This window comes from Calypte anna, chromosome 2 (genome assembly GCF_003957555.1).
Source record: "Calypte anna isolate BGI_N300 chromosome 2, bCalAnn1_v1.p, whole genome shotgun sequence".
Classification (NCBI taxonomy): domain Eukaryota; kingdom Metazoa; phylum Chordata; class Aves; order Apodiformes; family Trochilidae; genus Calypte; species Calypte anna.
Genome location: NC_044245.1, coordinates 43,554,013 through 43,579,585, shown reverse-complemented (window position 1 = coordinate 43,579,585; position 25,573 = coordinate 43,554,013). Strand labels below are relative to the sequence as shown.

The window sequence follows — 25,573 nt, the reverse complement described above, 5'->3', positions numbered from 1 at the left end:
AAGTGCATATGCTCCCATGATATGCTAAAACAAAGTGAAAGAGACTTCAAGGAAGATGTATGCATTTGGTCTTTCTGCTTGTATAATACTAAATTGTGTACAAGGTCACATCCCAGATGGTAGAATGAATTGTTGGTTCTTCAGTTATTGAACTGTAAAACAAAGTTTCTAGCCCTTCCCTGTAGTCTGTTTACTGGACTGAAAAAAGCTATACTGTTAATTATTTCATGTCCTTTGTTCCTGACTTTAATGTTCCTTAATCTAAAATGAAGTACAATTGCCATCTTTTAGACTAGTCATTTAAATGTTCCAAGTCCTCCTTCATATAGCTGTACTGTGTCTCATTATTTATTGCTTTCAATGTAATTTTTAAACTCCTGTTTATTTTAACACCTGTATGATATAATTTTCTACATTGGGGCCCATATCTTATTTAAGCTTTTCCTCCCAAGTAGTTTTTTTCAGCACAACAATGTTTTGGTTTACTGCAGTCTTTTTTTCTTTGAGTGATCTGTATTCTGTTTCTCAAGATACTCTTGGCATTGTGTTTTTACATGCAACCATGTTGAATGGTTTAAAATCATCTCTAGTAATCCAGAGAATTCATCCTCTGCTTAGCACTTCATTAATCTCTATTCAGGTTTCTAACAAATCATGTCTGAACAGCTGTTCCATTATCACTTGTCTGATAATGGATGGTTCCCTGAAAACTTTATTTTGATTCCTTCTTTCCACTGTATCTTGGAAAGCATCTGATTTATCCATTAGATATTGATTTAAAATGTGTATAAAAAATGTATGTCATTCAGTGTTAAATAAGTTCACAAAATTGGAAGTTTCCTACTCACTGAATTGTTGTGAAAGAGACTACATAAATACAAGGGGAAGCATATAGATTCATTTTCTCAGAAGACAATGTCTGCAAGTAAAAAAGGAAACTATTCAATCAGTAGTTGGTAGTTAAATCTGAAGATTCTTTATTATCTTGATCAAGAGAAAAAATAAAGGAACAGTAGGAGAATATAACTGTATAACTGCAGGAATTGTTCAATTACATTTTGGGATTGACCTGTTCCCTACCCAAACAGATTAAGAAACTCACTTTCATTTCAGTAGATTTCAGTTCATATTAATGTTCTTTATGTACCTTTTATTTTCTTTTTTTTCTTTCTTTTTTTTTTCCCTTTTTTTTCCCCTGGATATTGGAGTTTTCTGCTCTAAACTCCATTTTCTACATTAGAGAGATGAGAGACAAAGAACTCATATCACCACAGTAACTTTTGAAAAATGTCAGGGAAGATTGCCATTTTTCATTTTTATAAACCAACTGTAGCTACTCTGAAATCTGTAGCAGAATAAATTTGAAATTGCTATGTATAGTTTTAAACTTACATATATACACATGGAGAGAGATATCAGAATCAGGAAGGCTAAGTAAGAAGGGAGGGAGTAGCAGTTATCATCTACTGTAATTTTTTCCCCATCAGTTTTTGTATGTAAAGCATTGCTGCAAAAAAGTGTTAGTTTAATCACATTTCTATTCATTGTTGTGGTACTATCCCACACAGTTCTACAGAAATTGAGATATCAACTGTGCTCTCATCAGAAAATAAATTGGAGATAATAATTTTTATTATCGTAGTTTTTATTATTCTTATAAGGCAGGCACAGATCTTTCTGTTTCCAACTTTTATTCGAGTCTGCTTGCAGAATGTCAAAGAATTGCCAACCACTGTGTCCCTTGTTTCTGTACTATGTGGATCATGAATCTAATATAACTGATTTCAGGCTTGCCAGTGGGAGTTCCCTGTGAACTGGTAAGCTGTTAACTTTTTTCTTATTGCAATCAAGTGTTCTTCGATTTGAGCCAATCTATAAACAAGTTAGATGTAGGGAAATAGACTTCCTTCCAGTAACTGGCCAGGTATACGCTACTGAATCTTCCATCATCCTCTAGACATCAGGAAGAGATTGAGATGCTTTTATAGAAATAATTATTAACTTTATGCACATATATGAATATTCCTAAATATATGTATTTCAAGATGCAACAAACCTTTATTTATTAGTAGTGCTTGTACTTCAACACAAAGATCCTGAAGTGGTTCAGAGGATATGTTTGTCTGACTTAAAAGTCGGACAGAAACAGAGTCATGGATGAATTCATTCATGACTGTTTCTATCTTCTTTCGTGCAGTGCACCACAGGAAAGCCTGAAACTCCTTCACTGGGAGGGCAAGTGACAGGCCTACTTTGACTAGAATCCAGTATTTGAAAGAAATCCCTTCACAGACATGATTCCTAATGGATCTCCCATCCATAATGCCATTATTATGTCCTCATAGTGTGGCCTCTAGGAGGCTTTGATGGCTCAGAAGTGCAAGGAGAGGATCTAACTAGACTAGTCCATGCCTTACTAACATTGTAGAGCTCTTATGTGTGTGGTGTTTTCTGCCAAAAATGAGACGTTGCTATGAGTGAATGTATAAACTATCTCGGTTCTTTCTTTAAAATTTCCATCCCATGGTCCTAATAAAACTCTGTTGTATTCTTTATATAACTGGACAAGAGAAAATTGTATTTTTTTCCTTGATACTTGGGAGTGGGACTAAAGTAATACATCAATAAGAATTCCTTTTCTTCCTTTCCCCTGTGTGACATACACTTGGTGATCCTTCTCTGACAGGGTGGTTGGTCTTGATCATATCTCAAAGTCCCTTCCAACCCCTAATAATCTGTGATTCCATGATTCTGTGTGCTTTTTAAAATGCTTGAATGGTATTGTGTTTGATACAGACCTTTGGACTAAAGATATGAATATTAAAATAATAACCACCTTGCAGCATCTGCTGAATTGCATCTCATTTGGCTAGTGATGCATACTCCCTATGAAGAGTTTTCAAAAAAAGCAAACTCCATCAGCTTTTCTTACCTTATCTCCAAATATTTGATTAGAAAGATTTGTACCATATCAGTTACAAATGCATGGGTCCACATTCCTCCATGTAATCCAAAATAGTCTGACACTATGCATGGAAGTTACGACTAGAAAATAAGGTGAAGAGTCCAGGAGATAAAAATAATCATAACAGGGAAAGATAACTTTATTCTGGGTTCCATCCAAACCTCATCAGTGTATGTAAGAACATTTCTGTGAACTTGGTGAAGAAGTAATAAAACACTTTCAACTATGCCTTGATTTATCAAAGTATTTTCATGTGGTCAAAATATTGAAGCACAATATCAGGCCACAAGTTTTGCAGTGACCCAGATTTGCATTAACAAGTATGAGATTTACATAGATGAACTGAAAACATACTGCTATGTACTACAATTTATAGTTTTTATTACTGTAAGACACATCTGTCAGGTGAATTAATATTCTCTAGAACTGCTGGATCAACTCCCTGGAGAATCTGGTTTTGTGACAAATACAGCCCAGGTATTGCCTGCCATGGCATGGCATGCTTTTATCTCTGTATTTCTAGAAGAATGACTATGGTCAGTGTTGTTGCTTTACAGAAACAACTGAACTGTGTGGGGCAGAGTCCTGGCTGATTCATCGAGGAAGCAGTGGTTTTGTGCAAGCCAGTTCAAGGCATCAGAATAGATTCCTACAGAATCTTCTGAAGCTTCACATGTTCTATTCTAAGTCCTAGACATGTTTCATTGACTTGGTCCTCATTAGTGGAAGTATATAAAACAGCAGAAAAAAAAATTAAAATAAAAACAGAAAACCTACTTAAAATGTGAAAGAACTATACAGATAAATATTAGAGACAAAACCTGAGGTACTTCGAGGAAACTTTGTGGTAATATGCTAAAGGATAATCCATAGAAAAAAAGAATTTTCTGGTGTTTATTTACTAACAGTCTTTTGTAGCAAAACTTATGTAGTAACGCAGAGGAGAAGTGACCTATTTCAGTCCTTGGCTATTTTAGATGGAGACTATGGGAAGTGTTAGCTGAGATATTTGTTTTTTGCATTGGTAGCTTAGATTGAAAAGTTCTTCACATCTAAGTGATAGGGTATTATTCTTTCAGGAAGAAAATACCACTAATATTGACTGAATCTCCATTGTTTTAATTCTGAAACCCTTTGTCTTTCTCAGATAATTTTTTTTTCATTTTAGTTGTGTAGAATATCCCTCTATGAGTGTCCTAGTGGTTAGTTTGTAACAGGAAAATTTCTGTACCTTTTTCTTTATTTCCTTTCTAAAATACCTTTCCATTTTCACAAATCTTCCAACAAGAGGAATCTGTTGTTTCATTGTTATAAATCTCCTCTGGTAACTATTAACAAATGGCACATAGTAACACTTCTAGAGGCTAGCTGTTCAGTAGTTTAAGAAAGTATAATACATACAGTTTGTTGTAGGATGAATATTACTCTTTTTCTATATGCACTAGGTTGTGATGACTGCTGAGATTCAGCCAATGCTGCCATTTTTTACAACAAAAATGAGATTGTCCTTCTCCCTTCCTTTTGTCTGACTAAACAGAAGCTTTTTTATTTCCATTGACTACTACTTCTATTATTTCTTATGCTGATATCTGTACCATAACCACAAACAATGAGGTTATATTGTACTTCTATTGTAAAATACCCATCTCAACAACCAGTAGTTTTAGTATACCCTAGGAATACAGCTTGCATACAAATGTGGAAACATTGATAAACTGCAGTTTTCAGTATTAGTCATAATGTAATCACATAAGACTCTGGTGCATCTCTGTTGTATGCATCTACTGCACCATACTCTCCAGGAACACTGCACCATATGCAGTGAATTTTCTTCACATAGAAACCTTGAATCTTTAGTGCAACAGTCTTGTGTCTTTCTAATCAATTTCAATCAATGCTAATCCTTACTAGTTCCAGAAGTCACTATTAGCACCAGTTGTTTAAGGAAGTCTCCACACATAGTGTATTTGCTGTCAAAACTCTAAAGACAATCAGTGTTTTCTCCTCTTATCAGTTCATAGTTGTTGGAACTGTGCTTTCACATGATGGCTTTTGATGTGCACTACCCCTCTTCCCCACTGACCCCCCCCAAAAAAAAATATCTTGCAGAACTTTTTTTCATCTTCTGTGAAAGGCCTAGATTTATTTTAATTCAGTTCCACTGTCTTACTGATCCTTGCCTTGTCTTTTCCCCTTCTCTTTCAGAGGATAAAGTATGGACAACTGTGTATCATGATCTGCAAATGCAGACTTCTGTGGGCGGCAGTAGCCTGGAGAAGATATCTGTACTGCAGCTTAACTACAGTGCAACAATGGACCAAATTTCTGCTATTACCAGAAGTGCTGAATACTGTGAGCAGTTTATCTCCTATTCCTGCAAGATGTCCCGACTGCTGAATACACCAGGTATGTTGAGACTGGGTGATCAGTTAAATACAGTGTTAAAGAACTTTATTTGGAAATTAAACAGGTGTTGCTGTTAGACCAGATCACTAAACATGCTTCTTTGTTCTTCAGTAAAGTTCACAAAGAGGTAAGTAATTGAAAATGCAGAAGAAATTATTTTATTAGTAATTTTTTCCTGTTTGCTGACTATTAAAATGAATTTTGTTACACCATGTATCTGTGGGGTGCTTCTTAAAGCAGGAGGCTTTTAGCAAACAGGGTAACTTTAAAGTTTAATCAACAAAGACATTGTAAAATTGCTTTGAGCTTTATCCTGTTTTTCTGGTTGTCAGCTTTCATATGATACAGTCAGCAAGGGCACTGGTTGAATTAGGATTGGAATTTTCAACCCTTGGTAATGTGACTGAAACAGTTTCTTAAACACAGGAGTATTTGTGGGTAAGATGCCTTACACATTGTAGACACTGTCAAGGTCAGTAATGTGACTATGTGATAAATATGATATGCTGTTACCTACAAGTAGATTCATTATAAGTTTCTCATTTTGATGTGTAGCTTTCCTCAGAGAGTAGTCCTAGGACTGCTGTATGTGCCTCCTTGACAAGTCTTACCTGTAAATGAAAGATGAAAATATTTATTGTCCCAGAATCAGCAAAACAGCACATAGAGAAGGAATTCAAAAAGAAGGAACCCTTTTTTACATACACCTTGTACTGTATCTGTGCTCTGTGTATGATAACATGTGAGGTTAAATAAATCTTTAATGGTACTTAACAAAGACTGGGTTATATGTGGAAATTGTGAAATGAGTTCATTGTGATTTTAGCAATTAAAACGAATTTCAGATTAAACCAATGGATGAATGCTTATAGTGTTATACTTAAAGCTGCTTCCCCTCATGAATTTTTCTTTAGTATCTTTTCTTATAGTGGTGTAGATAAGGATTTATTTGACATGCATGTGCATCTTATCCCTATTTCCATAAGTATTTTGTTAGTTAATAGATACTGTAATGCGTGTTACTCGTCTCCCTCCTCCCTGCTGTTTTTGAACTATTACTAATGCATGGTTTGTCTCTGTTGCTATTATTTTGCTTAATTTAGCATAGCACAGAGACTCTGCAAAGTGGAAAATAATTTCTTCTTTCTTGAGCCTTAATGTTCCTGATCCTGATCCTGAATTATGTTCATAACTAGAAGTGTTATGATTAGATTCTGCAGATGGTTACCCGCTAAAGTTCCCTGCTTGCATATGCTTCACAAAAGTAGTATATGGATGTATCCTTTGGCAGATATTTAGAAGATAAATTTCCTTGGAGAGGTAACCTGGAGTTAATGTGCATAGAAAGCTCATAGTTTGCACCGAGAACAGTGTTAGATTATCTTTTAAATATATAAAACTATTACTTCTGGACCAAATTGTGCTTGTTAATATATGTTTATACTATAATAAAGGAAATACATACTGTAATTGCAGATGTTTGCCCTAGCTTCTAGATTTAAAAAACAGTTAAGCAGTACACAAAATAATAATTTAGTAAAAATTTCTTTAAGGAATAATCAATTGCAGATATTTACATTTTTAAGCTTCCAAGAAACACGTGTGTGTAATTTGCAGATACATCTTTCTTCACATTTTCACCTTATATATGCAAAGATAAATTCTCTTAGAAACTCTTTATAAAACAATTTTCTGGTCTGGGAAATGAATTTTCAGATATATTCTGTGAGGTGGTTTTTTGTTTGTTTTTTGGGTTTGGGTTTTTTTTCTGTTCTGACAGAAAGAAGCAATAAAGGCTGATGATTTTAACCAAGACAATAGCAAAGAATCACACTGCAGTGTTGGCACATGTGTTGCACCTGGTGTGCACACTTAGCATAGCAGTGATTTGTGTGTTAATAGTGAAGAGACCAATACATTTTCTTCCTGAGCGTTGTGCTCTTGCCTTCAAAGTGGTGGTTATTGAGCTAAGGAACTAATTTTTCATACCTCATACTCATGTTGCTTCTTCTACCACAGATCTTTATATATAAAACATTGCAGTATGGTGCCCACACAAAGAAATGGGGGAAAAAAGAAGAAAAGAAAAAGAATTATTCCTCAGGAATTGTAATACTGGCTCTATTGAAGCCAGTGGAAGAACCTCTGTAGACCTCAGGTAATCAGGATATCATTTGTGGCCTCAGCTGCAAATGTTTTTCTAGGTCAGAACTTTTACATCTTTTCTTTTACACTTTTCAGATGTTTAAGTAATCACTTAGCATGGACTAATCATTTTGCTTTAAATTGCATCAAAGAGAGCAGAGGAAACTAAGAGGACAATGTAGCAAGTCAGCTTTTTCACCTTTTTGCCTCTTAGGGATCACTTTGCTTTGCAACACGATTCTTTCTTAAAAAGGAAATTGCTCATTTAACATATTTAAACAAGTCAGGATCAAAGACTTTTAATGATCTATTAATGGCAAGTAATTAACTAGCCATCAGTGAATTATAGCTCTTGCTGCTTTTAGATATGCATTTCCTGAAGAGGTAGTCAAATTATTTTCAGTTGGAGTAATGTATGTTCTGCTGCTTAATTATATTTAATTATTTGGTTTAATTATTAATATTTTGAAAGATTTAATAAATAAATACTAACAAATGCTCTATCTGAGGAAAGTCTTCATATCAATAAATGTGTTTTGTTTGGAGGTTTTGTGGCTGCAGGCACAAATTCTTGTGGTCAAAATTCTCATTGTCACGTGCTGGCATGTGGTGTTGCCTTGATGGTCAGACTTGATGATCTTAGAGGCCTTTTGCAACCTTAATGATCCTATGATTTTGTGCTTTGAGTCTGATGCATGAAAAGTAGTCTGTGCAAACTAATTCTCATTCTTCTTTTATGAGTTTTAGACTTTGGTTCTTTATATTTCCAGCTCGATTTCTTTGTTTCTTAACCATGGGGTTTCATTCAGGCTTAATGGTATGTGTATAACAGAGAACAGATTAAAATCATTGCCAACAATAGAGACTGGGAGCAATTTTACAGTTTACAATGCCATTGCCTTTCCATTTGTTCTGAGGGAAGCCAGTTCCATGTGTATTAAATCATAAGTGACTTCTGAAAACACACTGGAAATCAGCAGTCTTGTAAGACTGTAGATTAATTCAGGTTGGAGTAGACTGCAGAAGGTCATCTGTTCCAGTTTTCTGCTCAAAGATGGATGAACAGTCCTTGATTTTAAGTAGGTGAAAACTATTTGGAAAACCAATATTCCTTCCTCAGTGCTTTGGGTTTGGGTTCTTTGTTTGTTTTGAACTTGCATCCCAGTATGTTCTAAATCATGCTCAGATCTAGGGACCTGTTTCAAAGGCTTAACAAAAGATAATCAGATAAACAAAATTAGTCATGATAGGTGGGTGACTTTCTTAAGAAAGTGCAAAACCACACATCTCTGCTGAAAATACACCATGTTAACACAATAAATAATACTGTAAGTAGAATGTAGATTTTCAGAGAAACCATTATCAAGCAGGGAGCCTGCAATGGGTGCAGTTGTCTCACACCCTTTATGTCAATTAACTACATAATGAGATCTGTGTTCAGTTCCTGACTCTGATATAGGTTTCTTCAATAACTTTTAACAATTTTTTTCCCAGTACAATACCATGAGGCTGATTCTTCTTGTTGTCTATATTGTTTATTTAGAAAATAGGTTTTTTAGAACAGGAATTCCTTTGTGAATATGCAGTAATTAGCATGATAGAAGCTTGATCTTGGCAATCATAGTAACTATTACTGTTGACAAATGGATTAAATTATAAGGTCATAGACCATAATTGCAGCTTAGTATCAGTATTCATGTATATGTAAATTTGAAAAAAAAAAACAAACCACATGGCTTTTTGTTTTGTTCTTTTACATTTCTCATATCCTCTGTTCTTATTGTTTCCTTGGAAACTTCCATTTTGAGAAAATAATGGCATATTTAGTACTGAGGACATAGCTAGGTGCTTTCTGCACTGTCAGTGCCCATAGTCTTTCCAGTGTGGAGAGGCAGTGATAGGACATTCCCCCCATTTGTAAAAAGGAATTTGGAGGAAGTTCTTTTTGCACCCAGTGGTTAAGAAAAGGGAAAGAGCCAACGCGTGATATAGTATCTCTTTGCTTTTGAAGCAAAAAGCTTCCCTTCTTTGCTGTAAGAAACCAAGTGATACAGAGGGCAGAGGTTTGATAAACTAATAGAATGCAGAATATTAGTTAATAAAATTATATATCTGCATCCACTGTTGTCATTAGACTTCCTAATCACACCTGCCTGTGACTTCCTTGGTGTGAAATTCTCCATGGGCCACTAATCTCAGCCTCCAAAACAGGGAAGGAACAAACAGCCTGCTGGTTCTCTCATTGTTCCCTTCTTCCTGGAAGTGAGACCCTGAAGGGAGGAGAGTTACAGTGTTCACTGTATCTGTGACTGTGTCATTTCCCAGAGCTGTAGGACCTGTAACAAATAATCAGAGTGCAGGAGCTAAAAGCATAGATACAGAAAATAGAACAAGATCTGTTGGTGTTCTCTTCCAATTTTTATTCCTATTCACAGTGCCTGCAGGCAGCATATGAAAAGCATAAAGCAGAGTTAGTGCAGTACATGAATTACTGTTTAATGCCTGTTGTCTTTAGAGGAAATAAGACAGCAGATTCATGAATTCTGGAATTTAACTTGAAATATAAAACTTATTTTGCTGTTTGGTTGTTTTGGTTACAAGAAAGCAATTGTAATGCTAGTAGTAATAAGATTTATGGGTAGGCTATTACAATTAAAAAAAAATTAAAAAATAAAGTTTAAATTGGAATATGTTACTTTTTCTAAGTAGCCATCCAAATCAGAACTTAAGATACAAGCTTTCACATCACTAGGCATTAACTTATCTCATTGCAGATATAATTCCTACTTAATATAATTTTTTCAAAAGGAGTCTGAGAGAAGAATGGTATATCTGCAGACCTACACTGATGAATGGAAGCTGCTCCAAAACTTGCTCTGGCTTCAGTATTCAGTTATCAGTGTTCTTACAGAAAACATGCCTGTAAGTTTTCATGGATGTTGTCCAGCCTAAAGAAATTTATTGATGTATCTGTTCTTCTCTGTTAGTGTTCTAGAAAAGCTGACTTTAACTTCCAGTCATCTTTCAAGCACAAGTGTAGCAGGAATAATGCTCTTGCTCTGCCCTGATCTACATGCTCATGTCCTAGAAGTAGAAATAGGCAGAAATCTCTTTTGGAGTTTTCTTTTTCCTTAGATGTTGTCATGTTGCTGTAGAACTGAAGAAGACATTAATTTATGGGTTGAATATTTCTCATGAAATATATATAAGTCCTTCCAGGTAAATGTTAGGCAGTTAAGTGGTATATTAAAAGGTCAATTTTTTTCCAGTCCAGTATTAATACACCGCTCTTCCATGTCTTTGTTTCAGCCTGCACCTTTTCTTGTTTCTTGTTTCAAACCTTGGAGGTTTTTTGATACTGTGATCAAATTTGTTTTACTTTATCTTCCTCATGTCTTTAGCTAGTGAACTATTTTTGCTAATTTTTTAAATTATCTTTTTTTGTGTGTTGGAATTAGAAGGGCTACGTGTTGCTATGATATTCGTTTGAAATGACAGCTGGTAAGGGCTTTGTGAATATTAGAAATCCTCACTGGAAATTTTAACTGCACTACTGTGAGCCCTAGTTTATTTGCTATGCATTTTTAAGAAAAAGCAGTGCTTTAGTTTAAATTTTGCAATTTCAGCAAAATGTTCCAAACTGGTTGTTTACCATAACCACTGTATCTGTAAATGTACTGCCTATTATGGGAAAAGATTCAACATCTTTATTTCTTAAAAGAAAAGGATGACTAATTACTCCATTGCTTGTATTGAATCCTGTTTTCTAAAAAGAGTTTTCAACCATTTGAGGCTATTGTTCTCATACAAACAGTCATAGGCATTGCCTTTTCATGAACACAGGTTATTCTAGGGAAAAGTTATCTGTCTTGATGAATGACTGAAACAGATTAGTTTATTAATTTCTCAGATAGAATGGTTCTAGATGGTATATCACTGGGTGTCTTGACAGTAATTTCTCCTGTATCCTAAATTCATTCACACTACTCTTAAGTATTTTTTATTATTCAAATCATAGCCAGCAGGTTGAGGGAAGTGATTCTCCTCCTCTACTCTGCTCGTGAGACCCCATTTGTAGTACTGTGTCCAGTTCTGGAGCTCCTATTACAAGAAAGACATGGATTTGCTGGAGCATGTCCAGAGAAGAGCAAAGAGGATGATCAGAGGGCTGGAGCACCTCTCCTATAAAGACAGACTGAGAGAGTTTGGGGTATTCAGTCTGGAGAGGAGAAGACTCCAAAGAGACCTTATTGTAGCCTTCCAATATCTGATGGGGACCTACAAGAAAGCTGGTGAGGGACTTTTTAGGATGTCAGGTAGTGATAGGACTATGGTGGATGGATACAACCTAGAGAAGATTTAGATTGGAAGTTCTTCACCATGAGGGTGAGACACTGAAACAGGTTGCCCAGAGAGGTGGTGGAATCCCCATCTGTGGAAGTTTTTAAGGCCAGGGTGGACAGGGCTTTGAGCAACCTGATCTAGTGGGAGGTGTCCCTGGCAATAACAGGGGCATTGGAACGAGATGATCTTAAAGGTCCCTTCCAACTCTGAAAATTTTATGATCTTAAATATGCAGTAAGAATAACCAGCTTCCGATTTTCAAGATTAATGTGTGCCATAAGTAACTGTGTAAAGAATCAAGCTAAACATATACAAGCAAAAGAATATAGTCCTTTCCAGTGCACCAAGCAAAAGGATCATAAACCAGAGCTTAATTACCTAATGTGTTATGGACTTTTCTCTTTGCCTTTTTGTCATTGCCCTGCATTGCCTTACAAGACAAGCATTCCAGCTCTTATTGAAACACTGCTTACCCCATTTTCATGGATGAGATGATACTGCATTTCTTGAGTCTGTGTCTGTTATCTATTACCTGAAATTATAGTTAGGCTTTCCTAAATTCTAACCTGAGCTTTCCCAGCCGACAGCCTGGGGCATTGAGCTGGATCTTCTCTATTAGGTTTTATATTTGGAAAGCCTTTCTTCCTCTCGGGAGCCTCTTTAAACAGTCTTTAGTTAGCATTTGGAATTTGGAAGCAGTGGAACCACTTTGTAAGAACTACTTTATGTTGTAAGCAGTTATATTCTTTCCTTGAATCGACAATGATTTCAAATTCTGCCTGCCTCTTTTTAAATACTAAAACAATGTTGCTTAGACCAGACAACACTGAGTGAGTATAAAGACAGAGCATTACTAAAGATTAAAGGAAGCACACAAAAAATAAAATGTACTTAAAAATCAGGTTTTTGTAATGTATTTGCATTGCAGGCTATGGGAAGAGAGTGCATTGTCCCCTTGAATTTCTTTGCCTTTATGTGCTTGTGGCACAAGGTATACACACCTGCAGATTTTCTTGTGGAAATCTATATACATATAGGAATTCATATAGAAGGAATCATAGAATGTGCTGGGTTGGAAGGTCATCATGACCTTCAGAGGTCATCTAGTCCGACCACCCTGCAGAGATCAGGAACATCTTTAACTAGATCAGGTTGCTCAGAGTTCTGTCAAGCCTGACTTAGAATGTCTCCAGGAATGGGGCCACATCTCTGGGCAACCTATTCTATTGCTTCACCACCCTCATAATAAAGAACTTCTTCCTAACATGCAATTTAAATCTACCCTGCTTTAGTTTAAGATCACTTTGTCCTATCACTACATGCCCTTGTAAACAGCTCCACCTTTCCTGTAGACCCCTTCCAGTCTGATCAGTATAATATTATATAGTCAAAATTATTATTTCACATATACTTCAGTATTTGTGCTACAGAGTCTTTCTTCCAGTTTACATTATAGAAATGTTCTAGTTTGAATTTGATGCTGAACCAGAGCCACAGGTCCGTATACTTCAGCAGGAAAATGTTTTCTAAATAGCATTAAGTATGGAGATTTAAATCAGTAATGACTCTACACATGGTTAATTCCTCCATCCTGTCAGCTGTAAATAAGAACTGATGTTAGAAAGGTTGTAATTTATGTTAATGATAGTGCAAAAAGCATTAGTACAATGCTCTTTATATGGGTTTATGCAAATGGTAGATTGCTATTGTAGTGTGCATTAACATATGGGAAAAGGTATGAAATACGAAGTGAGGCAATGATCAGTGAGCAGTATCATTGCCTCAGATCGGTACACGTTTTCAGAAGTGTTCATCATTGCTTCAGAGAAGAAAAAACATACTGTACAAAAAAGCCATGATACACAGGATAGTGATTAGATATACAATGCAGTACAAAATAAGATATGATACCTTTCAGTAAGCACTGTGAGTTTGCAAAATAATTTTAAAAGATACATTCAGAAAAATATCAGGAGCCCAGGAGTGTTTTCAGATGTTTTTTTTTTGAAGGTGGGACACTTCACAACCTCCCTGGGCAACCTGTGCCAGAGCTTGGCCATTACAGTAAAACAGTATTTCCTGATGTTCAGAGAGAACATTCTATGTTTCAGTTTGTGCCCATTGCCTCTGGCCCTGACACTGGAAATCACTGAGAAGAGCCTGGATTTCTTCTTTATGCCCAGCCTTCAGGTATTTATACCTGAAATGACAAAAAGAATGTTCTGTACCATATAATGGCATGCATAAAAAACAGGGTTAGAAGAAGAACGGGGTTTGACTTCCAAATGAGCATTTGCTATCTTCCAAGTTATCAGCTGCATGGAGGGTTGCTGGGCATTGGTCTGCTTGAGGGGGGTTATGAGTGATTGACTTTGCATTCTTTTTTTTTTCTTTCCTTCACTTTCTAAGCTCTGTTTGTCTTGACTTGTGGTTTCTCACTTTTACTCTTCGTATGCTCTCACCTGGTCCATGGAAGGACAGTGAGTTAGTGATTACATGGGTGCTTAGGAGGTGTCTGGGTCAGCCCATCAGCCTTTGAATCTTAGAATTTGAAATCAATGCATAACTTTTGTTAAGAGGTGCAAACTGATTTGATATTTCTGTACAAATAAAGCTCTGTTTGGTTTTTTTTTTTTCAAAAGGCACAGCTGTGTCAGTCTAGGAGAAGGTATGGCTATGGCCAGAGACTTCTGTGGGGCACAACAGATTTTAACTGCAGAACACTGAAATACTACATAGCAGTTAAAGAAAAAAAAACAAACAAACTGTGAATTTTTCAGTGAATTAATATATAGAACTTGTATTGGCCTGCTGCTTGAACATATTACATTAATGTTTTTTCAAGTCAGCATGTTTAGTTTTATGATTTAATCTTTTAAATTGTCATTTCAACTTAGTGCAAGGAAGGCTTGACCACATCATATCTAAAACTTATTTTGGCTCACTGATTCATAGCCCAAGCTTACCTCACCTATGGTAGTGACAGAGAAATGAGAAGCTGTATTAAAACAAGGCAGAGGGAAAACTTGACTCATGATGATGAGAAGCACGACTCCTAACTAGGGGATTTAGTACCAAAAAAATGGCTTCAGGTTGGCATGATTTCTTCTGCGCATGGACTGCTTCTGCTGACTTATATCAGCATAAAGCTGAATTATTACTAACAGGAGACTTTAGATTCAAATCCTTTCAGGTTAAGTGGTTGTTTCCTGAAAATCTGTTTAATGAGAAGGGAAGAGGCTCCTAAGATAATTGCTATTTTTCTTCTTTCCTCATTGCTGCTCTTGTTGCCTGACTTTGCCTGACTTGACTGCTGTTGTTTCTGTTATTAGTGTAATTGCCATTAATCCTTTATTTGTTTTGTTTCTGCCACAATTTGCAGCATCTTCCCACGACTCTGATGTAATTACATCATTTTGCCTTCATGCTGTTCTTTCCTACTTAGAAGCTGTAACAAATAAAACCTGAGAGGGAGTGTTTCAACATCAAAAGAAAGATTCATAACCAGGAGAGCAGCTTTTCTTCCAGAATTATTGTATTCAAGTTCTTCCAAGTCTTGTGCTTGCTAACTTAGTATCAGTACATGAGTACTAGGATTGTTAGTGGTAGTAATAGTCTCTTCAAATAATCTTATAGCAAGAAACAAGATGATCTGGAATAAAAAATACCATAGGGAAATCTTATTTTCTGTAGGACACTCCAGAAAACTTGCAATTAGACAGAAAGACTAGACAGGCAGACATCATGATCCCTGCAGATTCTGATTGTAACCTCTCTGATCCAGGAAGAACTGCTCACTTGGGCAAAATCTGTACTAACCCCTTAACTGATAAGAATGTGTGTGGAAATGTCAGTGGAAAAGCATGGGTATTTTCAGTTTTTCAAGAGATCTCGGGAGGTGGGTAAAACAGAAAACATAATATACATTGTAATAAATGATTCATTATTTTCTTACTGTGTAAATGATTGGAAGACTAATTTTCATTAGGATTTCTATAGGATTTCTATATCATTTGTCAGGCATGTGAGAGTTTATTACAATTTTTGCACATTGTATAAATTAATAGACAATACCCTAGTTAGTATTACAAAATTTCATTTAGGACAATTGATTCTAATGCTGTCTTTTCTATACATCTGTGATTAAGGTTGATGACGAGTCCCATCTAGAATTTTTCTAGATCTATTTTGAAAATACTTTAGACTATCTTAAATGTTTTCTTGTACATATTTTTCTTTCCAGGATATCATTCAAACCTATAATGGTACACTTCAGTTTTGGATTACTGTATTAATAAACCTCAGACCATAAAAGAAATTTAAGATATTGACTGACAAATCAAGGGAAGTTGTTATAGGGTCAGTCTTTGATGTAATAGCATAGTGATTGAGGTATTCACCGAACATCCTGGTTCCATCATGTCCCTCAAGGATCCCAAGGTATACACTTTTCTGAAGGTACTTTAAAGAGGTGTTGTAGAGAATTTTTCTCAACATTTCAAGTTTCATTTGACATAAATTGTAAAGCATCCACTGAGGCAGAGTTTTTCCTTCCATGTAAATCCTCACTAAGTTCATAGAGCTGTTACCTCTAAGGTACTGTGGATGAGCCAGTTCCAAAAGGATAGGTAAATAAAGAAAATGAAAAAAACCTTTTCCTTGTACTAAATGCCTATTGCCTTTTCAAAGTCTAGTACTGGAGATTCTCTGATGTGTATAACATTTTGAATGAAATCATAAGGGAGATGAAAAAGATTTTTATGACAATTAAAATGGACGTCTGGAGGTAGAATAGATGGGATCTAGACCCTGCTTTAATGAGCAGCATGAACAAAAGAGAGTGAGTTGAGCCAGGTGGGAGTACTTGAATACATTGTCAGAGAAGTGCCTGAAAGCATAAACTCTCAGTGACTTCTTAAAACTCTGGCCTCAGCTCTCACCCTGTTTCTTTCAGTGAAATCATGGAGAAGTTTCAGATGGTGATCTTATGTCTTTCAGCAAAAAATGTTTTTCTTGAAAACACTCCACATAGGTCAAATTTGGTAACTATTCTGAGACTTTGTTTAGTACCTAAATCTTACTAGATAATAAAAATTGCATAGAGGAATAACTTGCCAAGGAGGAGGTTCATCTGACGTATGCATTAACTATAGAATAAAATTATATAGCTAAGTGTAATGTGAATGCTATATAAATATGTACTGTTTTTCTGAATTCGTCTCAGTTTTTTAATTGGTTATCTTGTGATAATACTTTATGGTAATGTCTCTCAGTGTGTGTAAACAATATATTGGTAGAAATTTTTATCAGACATATAACTAAAATACTATTTTTAAGTTGCACTGTAGAATTAATGGGTGGGATGCCAACAACTTCTACTGGTTGAGTGATACAGAGAACTACTGAGTTACTTTGGACTGAGTTTTCAGAAGCTAATTGAGAGATGAAAAATGAGCACCTGAAACAATAAATGCCAGGGAAAAAATGGCCTTAACCCGGTAGAGCCATCAGTTGTACCTGTACAAAACACAGTAGTATGTATCTGCAAATATACAAGAGAGTATTTTATTGGAGTATTCATATAAAAATGAAACAAATATTTGCAGTGTTATTTTATCTGAACTTGAAACTCTCAATGAAATGTCAAAAGTTATTTTCTTCATTTCTTCATCTAGCATTTTTATTAGTTATTATTTTAGCATTGTGTAATAGGTTATAATGATGGTACTTTCCTACTCTTCTATGCGCTTTCTTTAACAGGAGATAAGCAAAATCAGTAGATGGACTCTTTAGAAAAAAAAGTGCTTCAAAATCAATTCTTGTATTTTCATACATAATTCAGTCACTATCACTGTTCTTTCCATCTGATGAATTTTTTAGAACAATTATCTATCACTCTATGAACTATAAGAGGGATACAGTGACTGGTTTTTGATTGCATAGTGTTTTCATGTCAAAATACAAGCAAACTGTCAGGAATGTAGCATATATAATTATGGATTTGATATTTATGAGGAATTTATGGAACTTTGGTAAAACCTGTAAAAATAATGAGTTATAACAATATAAGCGTGGTACTGCTGATGCTGTTCAGAAGTATGAACAGTTTGATTTTCTTTTTAGTTCCTGTATTTTTTTATGAATTTAAAAATCTATTTGGAGGCTGCATGTGGTCCAAATTCCTGTGATAAATGAACTGTTAGTTTGCTTTAGGCATTTTTAAAAACAATTAGGGGAGCATATTGATTAATCATTAGCACTGTACATCACCAAGTATGTGGAAACATTAATTAATTCCTAATGAAATTAAAAGTGTCTTGGAGCTGTGCAAAACAATACAGACAGCTTTAAAATATTTAGGCTTTAGGTATTTAGTATTTAAGATGGGTATTGCTAACTTTAACTCCTTAAAAGAGTGGTTTATCCATTGATTGAGCTCAGAGCCTCTACATTAGTTGGGTGCCTCAAAAGTAAGTGTGCTGCATGCTACAGAGGAGCCAGGGGTAGGTGTGTTTCCCAAGAATGGGCTTAGCCTGTCACCACACACAGCTGAATTTAGTCAGATGAACCACCTAGAATTTTGAAAGGAAGACAAAGTAGCACTCAAGTTTTACTCTGTTTTTTTAGGCAGTGAAGCTTAACTGGTTTTCATTCATCTCTCCCCTTCAAAGCAAAGCTGTGAGAAGGAAGCTCTATGGATGTTTTGCCCTTTCATGCCCAACACACAGGTCAAGTCACAGAGAGATCTTTGATGTTCTTTATGAAATTAAAGGTATTACCCAAATTAATCCCTGGCTGACACAGCCTACTGTTTTCAGTATATGCCACGTGAATCATTATTTCCATTTTCTTCAGATTTTTGGGGGGCTGATGTTCCCAAAAGTAGAGAATCATTTACAACATGTAAAAATACCTGGTTTTGGTGAAGGAAAAAAAAAGGCTCAGCTGAGTAGAACATCTGAATGTATTACTAACAACTAGACCTAGTTAGATGAAGTTTGTAATACTAATAAAGAAAACGTTACTGGTAGTTAAATGTATAATTTTTTCATGTTTTCCATACCAAATAAGAAGTAACCCCCACACACTTATATCTTAGATAAATCAAGGAATAAAATTAGACTTCAAGTCCAGAGGAGGAACCAAAGTACAGAGAGGAGTGAGAGAGTATTTTGATTACATATGCTTGCTAATGAGTGGAAATACCATCAGCATTTGAATACCAATCAGGTATCTATACTGTTTAATTTCCACTTTGAGAGGGTGGTTTTTTTAGTGGTTTAAAGGAAATTACAGTTTAAATAAGTATCATGATTTCATTTGCAATCTGTTGTCATAAATTATTTAAATCTTTCATCTAAGGAAAGGTATGGTTTATCTTGTAAAGAGACCTTTTTTCTGTCATTTGAAGGATGAATTTATTAGCTTTCTAGGGAGCTTGAGTGCATAATGATTATAGAATAAAGGCAGGAATTGTAATGGGATTTCTGCTTTCAACCCTGCCACTGATTTATGATATGTTATTGAGTACCTGTCATGCTTCTTTGCTTTTTCTCCATGTACAAGACAGAGTGGTAAGACCACAACCCTTAGAAATATATTTTGGTGCCTATTACAAAAAAAAAAAAAAAAAAAAAAGCTGTGCTAGTGCTGATTATTACTTTAAGCAGCATAATTCCTGTGTGCTCCCTGTTGCTGTTTGTAATTCTATTACTGCTTTTGCCTTTATTACAGATCAAGCAAGAAATGTGTAATTGTCTGAATCTGGATTCTCTGTCATGTTGCTTCCTCATGGGACTCTCTTTCTTTGCTTGTATTTTATTAGATATGCCACATTTGTGTCCAACAGCCAGGTCACAAGTAGTACCCTTCAGCACCTGGGGATATCCGACCTCAGATCCCTTTTCTCATATGTAAACTATGACACTCTGTCGAGGCACAGGCTGTCCTTTCTTCCAGAAAGAAAACTCCTTTGCTATTTCTTACTAAGAAAAATCACATAAAGTGCACGTTCCTAAGCTCATCATTCCTAAACTGGGAAGTATAGTAAGAATCTAATTATCAAATGCATTACATCTACATATAAACCAGTTTAATAGCACAAGTCAGACCCTGAGCAATCCAGTGATTCTCATAATGGACATGAGCTAATTAAAAGCATTAAACACACTGTGCATATTTGTATAGACATCTCTCAGAGCAAGGAATTATGGAGACATTATTATCACTCTTTAGCAGCAATTATTTCTCTTCAGGCAGAAGAGAAGTCAGTAATGTATCTGTGGCTTTTGTGTGTGTCTGTAATTTCAGTCTCACTGGATTCTTATATTTGTTATATGTGTGCTTTTTACACATCCTATTTCACTGTTTTGTGTTTAAAATGGAGATTCTTCAGTTGAATAATATCTTCATCCTTGTGAGGGGTTTTTTTGTTACAAATATGACTATTTGTTTTCATAGTAGAATGGTAGAGTGAATTGAACTACTGTGGCAAATCGGACAGATAATACCTGGAAGCATTAAATCGTGTTGATATTTTTAATTGCTTCATGTAAGCTTCACTTTTTTCCTATCTATAGAAGAAAAAGAAGTAGAGCACATCATGATGATTTGATATTTCCCAGAAAGTATGTTACTGTCTTTTGGGGAAAAAGACCTTGAGTTGATAAAGAATCAGCACACTACTGCAATGACTTAGTGACTTGGTCATTTAAATAGCATGAATAAAAATTTCAGCAGTTGTGCTAGCTAGAGTACAAACAAGAAGAGAACCAGAGAGAATCTCCATTCCTTATTAGATGCAGGGAGAAACATTGCATCCAACAATGAGGAAAAGGCTGAAATACTTAATGCCTTCTTTGTTTCTGTCTTCATTAGACCAGCCACTCCCAGGGTATTCACCTCCCTGAGCTCGAATATGAGACTGGAGAGCAGCACCACCACCCTCATAATCCAGGACAAAGCAGCTAAATGACCTGCTATGGCACCTGGACACCCAGAAGTCTTATGGGGCCAGGTGAAACCCATGCTAGGGTATTGAGTGAGATGGCAGAGGAGGTCACCAAGCCTTTCTCCATCATCTACCAATAGGCTTGGCTAACAGGGGAGCTCACAGATAACTGGAGGTTTGCCAATGTGATGCCCATCTACAAGAATGGATGGAAGGAGGATCCAGGGAACTATAGGCTTGTCAGTCTGACCTCAGTGCCCAGAAATATTATAGAGTGATTCATTTTGAGTGCTCTCACATGCCAAGTACAGGACAAGCAGGGGATCAGGCCCAGCAAGCATGGGTTCAGGAAAGGCAGGTCCTGCTTAACCAACTTAGTATTGTATTATGACCAGATCACCTGCCTATTGGACAAAGGAAAGGCTGTGGATGTATTCTAGCTGGACTTTAGTAAAGCCTTTGACACCATCTTCTACAGCATTCTTCTTGAAAAGCTGGCAGCTCATGGTATAGACAGGTGTACTCTTCATTGGATTAAACACCAGCTGCATGGCCAGGCCCAGAGAGTTGAAGTCAGTGAAGTTAAATCCAGTTGGTGGCTGGTCATCAGTGATGTCCCCCCCCCAGGCCTCAGTTTTGGGCCTGGTCCTGCTCAATATCTTCATCAGTGATCTAGATGAGGGGATTGAGCTGGTGAACTGTTCAGTGGTACGTACTGCTTTTAAATATTTTTTCCACTGCCTTCCATTGTTACAAATACCCTCAGATACACGGTGTGATTCTCAGGGTACCCTACACAAAGGGTTAGGAGTTGGGTTCAATGAATCTGATGGAATCCCTTCCGACTCAGCATGTTCTATGATTCTATGAAATGTCATAGGTAACTTATGTGTTAATAGTAAAGCATGTACACAAAGAAGGCTTCAAAAGCAAACAAGGGGGTTGTTTGATAGAAATGTCATCATGTTTTAGTAATAACTTTCTCCTAAACTGAAACAAAGGATTACAGATAGTCAGGAAGAGGATTTTGCTGTTCTTCAGGCAGTTAAGTAGAAATTACTTCTCTTTAAGTCTCATATGCATGTTGCAATTTGCATTTTTTATTTTTAATATTTTGAAGTGTAAAAGCATATTTAGGGAAATGGTCTAATTAGATCTCTGTAAACAGCCATCTGTTGCCATTTTTATTAAATTTAAGGGATGATTAGAATGACAAAGATTTTACTGCTTGCAAGAAAAAGGATTAAGTGCCCACTTGTAAAATTTATGTATTTTTTTCTTTTTTAATATCTTCAATTGCAGTTGTCCCTAAGTTTGTTTTGAAAAATAGAGGAGAAATGAGAATTTGCAGACAAGGTAATCTAATATTTCCTCTTCTTAGGTGATGAATACCACATAAATGTCTACTTGCAGCCAATTTAGTTCTTCTTGCTTGTAACTGAAATTGCAAATAATTTTTGGCAGAAATACTCAAGGACCATTGCAAGTAGTGGTTGCTCACTGCCATGAGTTCTTCAACCTGTAAGGTGGTGACTTGTCAGTGGGGCAGCAGTGAAACCATCTTCCTCTTGAATTTGCACTTCAACCTATATCAACACAGCCTGTGTACTGGTGTGGTCTTTAAATAGGCATAAGGCAATTAATCTGAAAGGAAACTTGGGTTCACTGAGGTTGAAAGGCAGAAGAAAAGGTGTTTGATCTTAACTTGAATGGTTGCACATTAAACATGACCTTTCATCCTTTCAGCAAAAATTTATTTGCATGTTTTTCTCTGGCATGTCCAAAAGGGATTACCTGAACTATTATTAGTAATTATGCACAGGGAGCATGCTAAGGGGGGACAGATTGTTTGTAAGAGAGCAGCTGAATTTCCAGAGATTTGTTGTGCTGTCTTTTTGTGAAAATTCAAATGAGGTTTATTAGCAGGAGACTACTAAAGATGAGTTTACAGAGTTGACCACCAGCTGGCTCAATGAACTTCATTCAAACCACAGAATGGTGCTGCATCTCTGTAATCTTTGACTTTACTGTTGTATTAAAAATAAATGCAAAATTATTTCAAAACGCAGCTACTGTTTGCTGTAACTACTCCGTAACACACTAAAGCATAAAAGTGTCCCATTTGCCTTGTCATTCATTTTTTATGAGGTACCATTTTGTCTGAGCACACTATGAAGATTTACTTACAAGACGTTCATGATCTGTCAAAATGTTTTCTATTATCAGAGAAATTAAAAGGGGTTGCTGAAAAAATTAGTTTCTCTATTTTGACCATTTTTTGAAGGAGGAATGATAGTACTTTTTGGCAGGCTTTCCAGTATTTAAGGGAAACAATTTACAACATGCCTTTAAATCAAGGAGGAGTTATAAGCAACACAGCAAACCCTACAAAATCCGAGAGTGTTTCTTACTTCTTTGGTGTCTGCAATACAGTATCTTGCAGTTTCATATTTTCTATACGAAATATAGAAATCCTATAGCTGTCCATAAAACATGTTATTCTTTTAATCATCTTTGGTTCCTCAATTAATAGAATTTTATAAATTTATGAGGATGATGTAGCCAATTAGAAAAGATATTACTCTCTGAGTCTGACTGTGATATAACAAATCCCATAGACAGTACAAGCTTTGAAAAGAATAACATGTATCAGTCCTTAATTGGGATTTCATTCCTTTCTTCACTTTAATAGTCTAGTGCCTATGAAATTAATTTCATATGTGGTGAGCACTGAATACTTCTTTTGAAATTAGTGGGTGGGTTTTTTTAATTGAAATAATGCCTTGAACATGTGTATATATAAATTTCAGAAGTGCTCATATACAGAGTTATGTGCTCTATGACTGTTAGTCTTATACTTCTTCATATTGTTTCTGGCATAATTTCAGAAATAAGGAGTACAAACCTGCATTACTTATACATCAGATTGTCTGACTGAGGCTCCAAGGATGAATCTGAGCAAATGGATCACTAATATGGATTCCTTAAGTCAGTCTCTGGCTAAATATGAATCTGAAAGACCTGTCAGCATTTTCAGACTTTTGGGTTCAGTTCTCTTCTATGGCCATGGGTAGTTCTTCACTGTGTACTTGTCTCAGTAAAAGGAGCAGGGTGTATTGTGGAGGAGGTGAGGACTACACTAACCAAACCCCAGTGTGGGACATCTGAGGATCAGGACACAGGCATTGCCCCAGAAGTGTGCATTTGCCTGCGCAGTACTTGCTGTTTGTACAAGTTTTCTGTAGGGTCTTCTTTATGTTTGACCAGGACTGGTTAGATTTTGGAGCATTCAGAGGAGGGAAAGGGGCTTGACTTAGCAGTTGTCTAGATGTTATGTCCACATGCATGCTCTTAAGGTTCAGGTGCCATAGTGGCCTAAGATGGAAGTCCTTCAGTGCCCCTGATTGTGATAGTCAATCTCAGTTGTCCCAGACCATTCATGTTCTTGAGATTGGCATAGCTAAGTACTTCTTTTAGTTAGGTACAAGTCTGTGGCTGCCCATAACAACTTTCTTGTTTAGCCATGTGGTGCATTCATGCATGTGTCCCTGATAAGTTACTTTGTCATACCTAGCTCCAGGAATTACATAAGCGTTTTGATATCATCAAAAAATCCTTGCTAATTAATTATCCAGAGCTATCTTGTAGATTGAGACACTCAGATAAGTTAGGTGGATTTCATTAAGAGAAGGATACCAAGATCTATAGAAACTTTCCGTGCAAATGGGGAAAATTAAGAGTTGTTTTGAACTTGAAATTGTAAAAGGTGATACTTCAATCTGTATGTGAATAAGGGATTTCACAAATTGGGACCTTTCATAAAACAGTATGTATTCTGTGAGAAGGAATTTATATTGAGAAGAGAGGCATTTCAAATGCATTCCAACATTACTGGCTTAGATGCAGATGAAAAAGTCTAGGGAAGTTTGCTTTCCATTATTTCTTTCCTCAAGCTAAGGGCAGGGAGTTTCTTTTAGTCTCACAGGATAGATTCATTGTAGTTCAAATTGAAATGACAGCTTTAATTTTTCTTGTAATATTTTAGTCTTTTAATTAGATACTATCTAATTTATAAGAACATTTTCTCAGCTTTAAAAAATGTTCTATCCCAGGACCATAATTCTAGAACCTTTATTCCATAGCTGGGGGAAATGGGCCTGAGCTACTAGTGTAGTTTTATAACTGATTTGCAGCATTCAATCAAGTTTAAAATGTACGTTGTTACTACTACAGGAGTTATAATTAGAATTGTACAAAAATTTATTAGTAAAGGATCTCTGGAGGTCATCTAGTCCAGCCCACAGCAATTGGTCTGGAGAAGACAAACTAGCAGATGCCGAGTTACAAAGCTGCCTTGCTAAACTGGGCTCTTTTCTTTTCACTGTTATATGGAGAGTGGAGCAAGAGCAGACCTAGGTTTGCTTCAGCTAAAATGCTTTTCTTGATCCTTCCTGAGCACTAAAATAATAGGTCACAGTGGTAGTTAGATCACAGAAAGAATCACAGAAAGTTAGGGGTTGGAAGGGACCTCAAAAATTGAGTCCAACCCACCTGCCAGAGCAGAGTCACCTACAGGAACATGTGCAGGCAAGTTTTGAATATCTCCAGAGGCGGAGACTCCACAGTCTCCCTGGGCAGCCTGTCCCAGTGCTCTGTCACCCTCACAGTAAAAGAATTTTTCCTTATGTTTATATGGAACTTCTTGTCCTGTCATTGGGCTTAACTAAGAAGAGCCTGACACCATCCTCGTGGCTCTCTCCCTT

General features: G+C 36.1%; 1 protein-coding gene across 1 annotated transcript in view; it reads left to right on the top strand.

Moving 5' to 3' along the window:
* CNTNAP2 (contactin associated protein like 2) overlaps nucleotides 1-25,573 on the top strand; it is an 816,026-nt gene that overhangs the window by 609,249 nt on the left and 181,204 nt on the right. Inside the window, exon 13 of the mRNA XM_030444894.1 lies at nucleotides 5,171-5,371. Coding sequence (XP_030300754.1) covers nucleotides 5,171-5,371 — 201 coding nt within the window. The remainder of the gene's footprint in view (nucleotides 1-5,170; nucleotides 5,372-25,573) is intronic.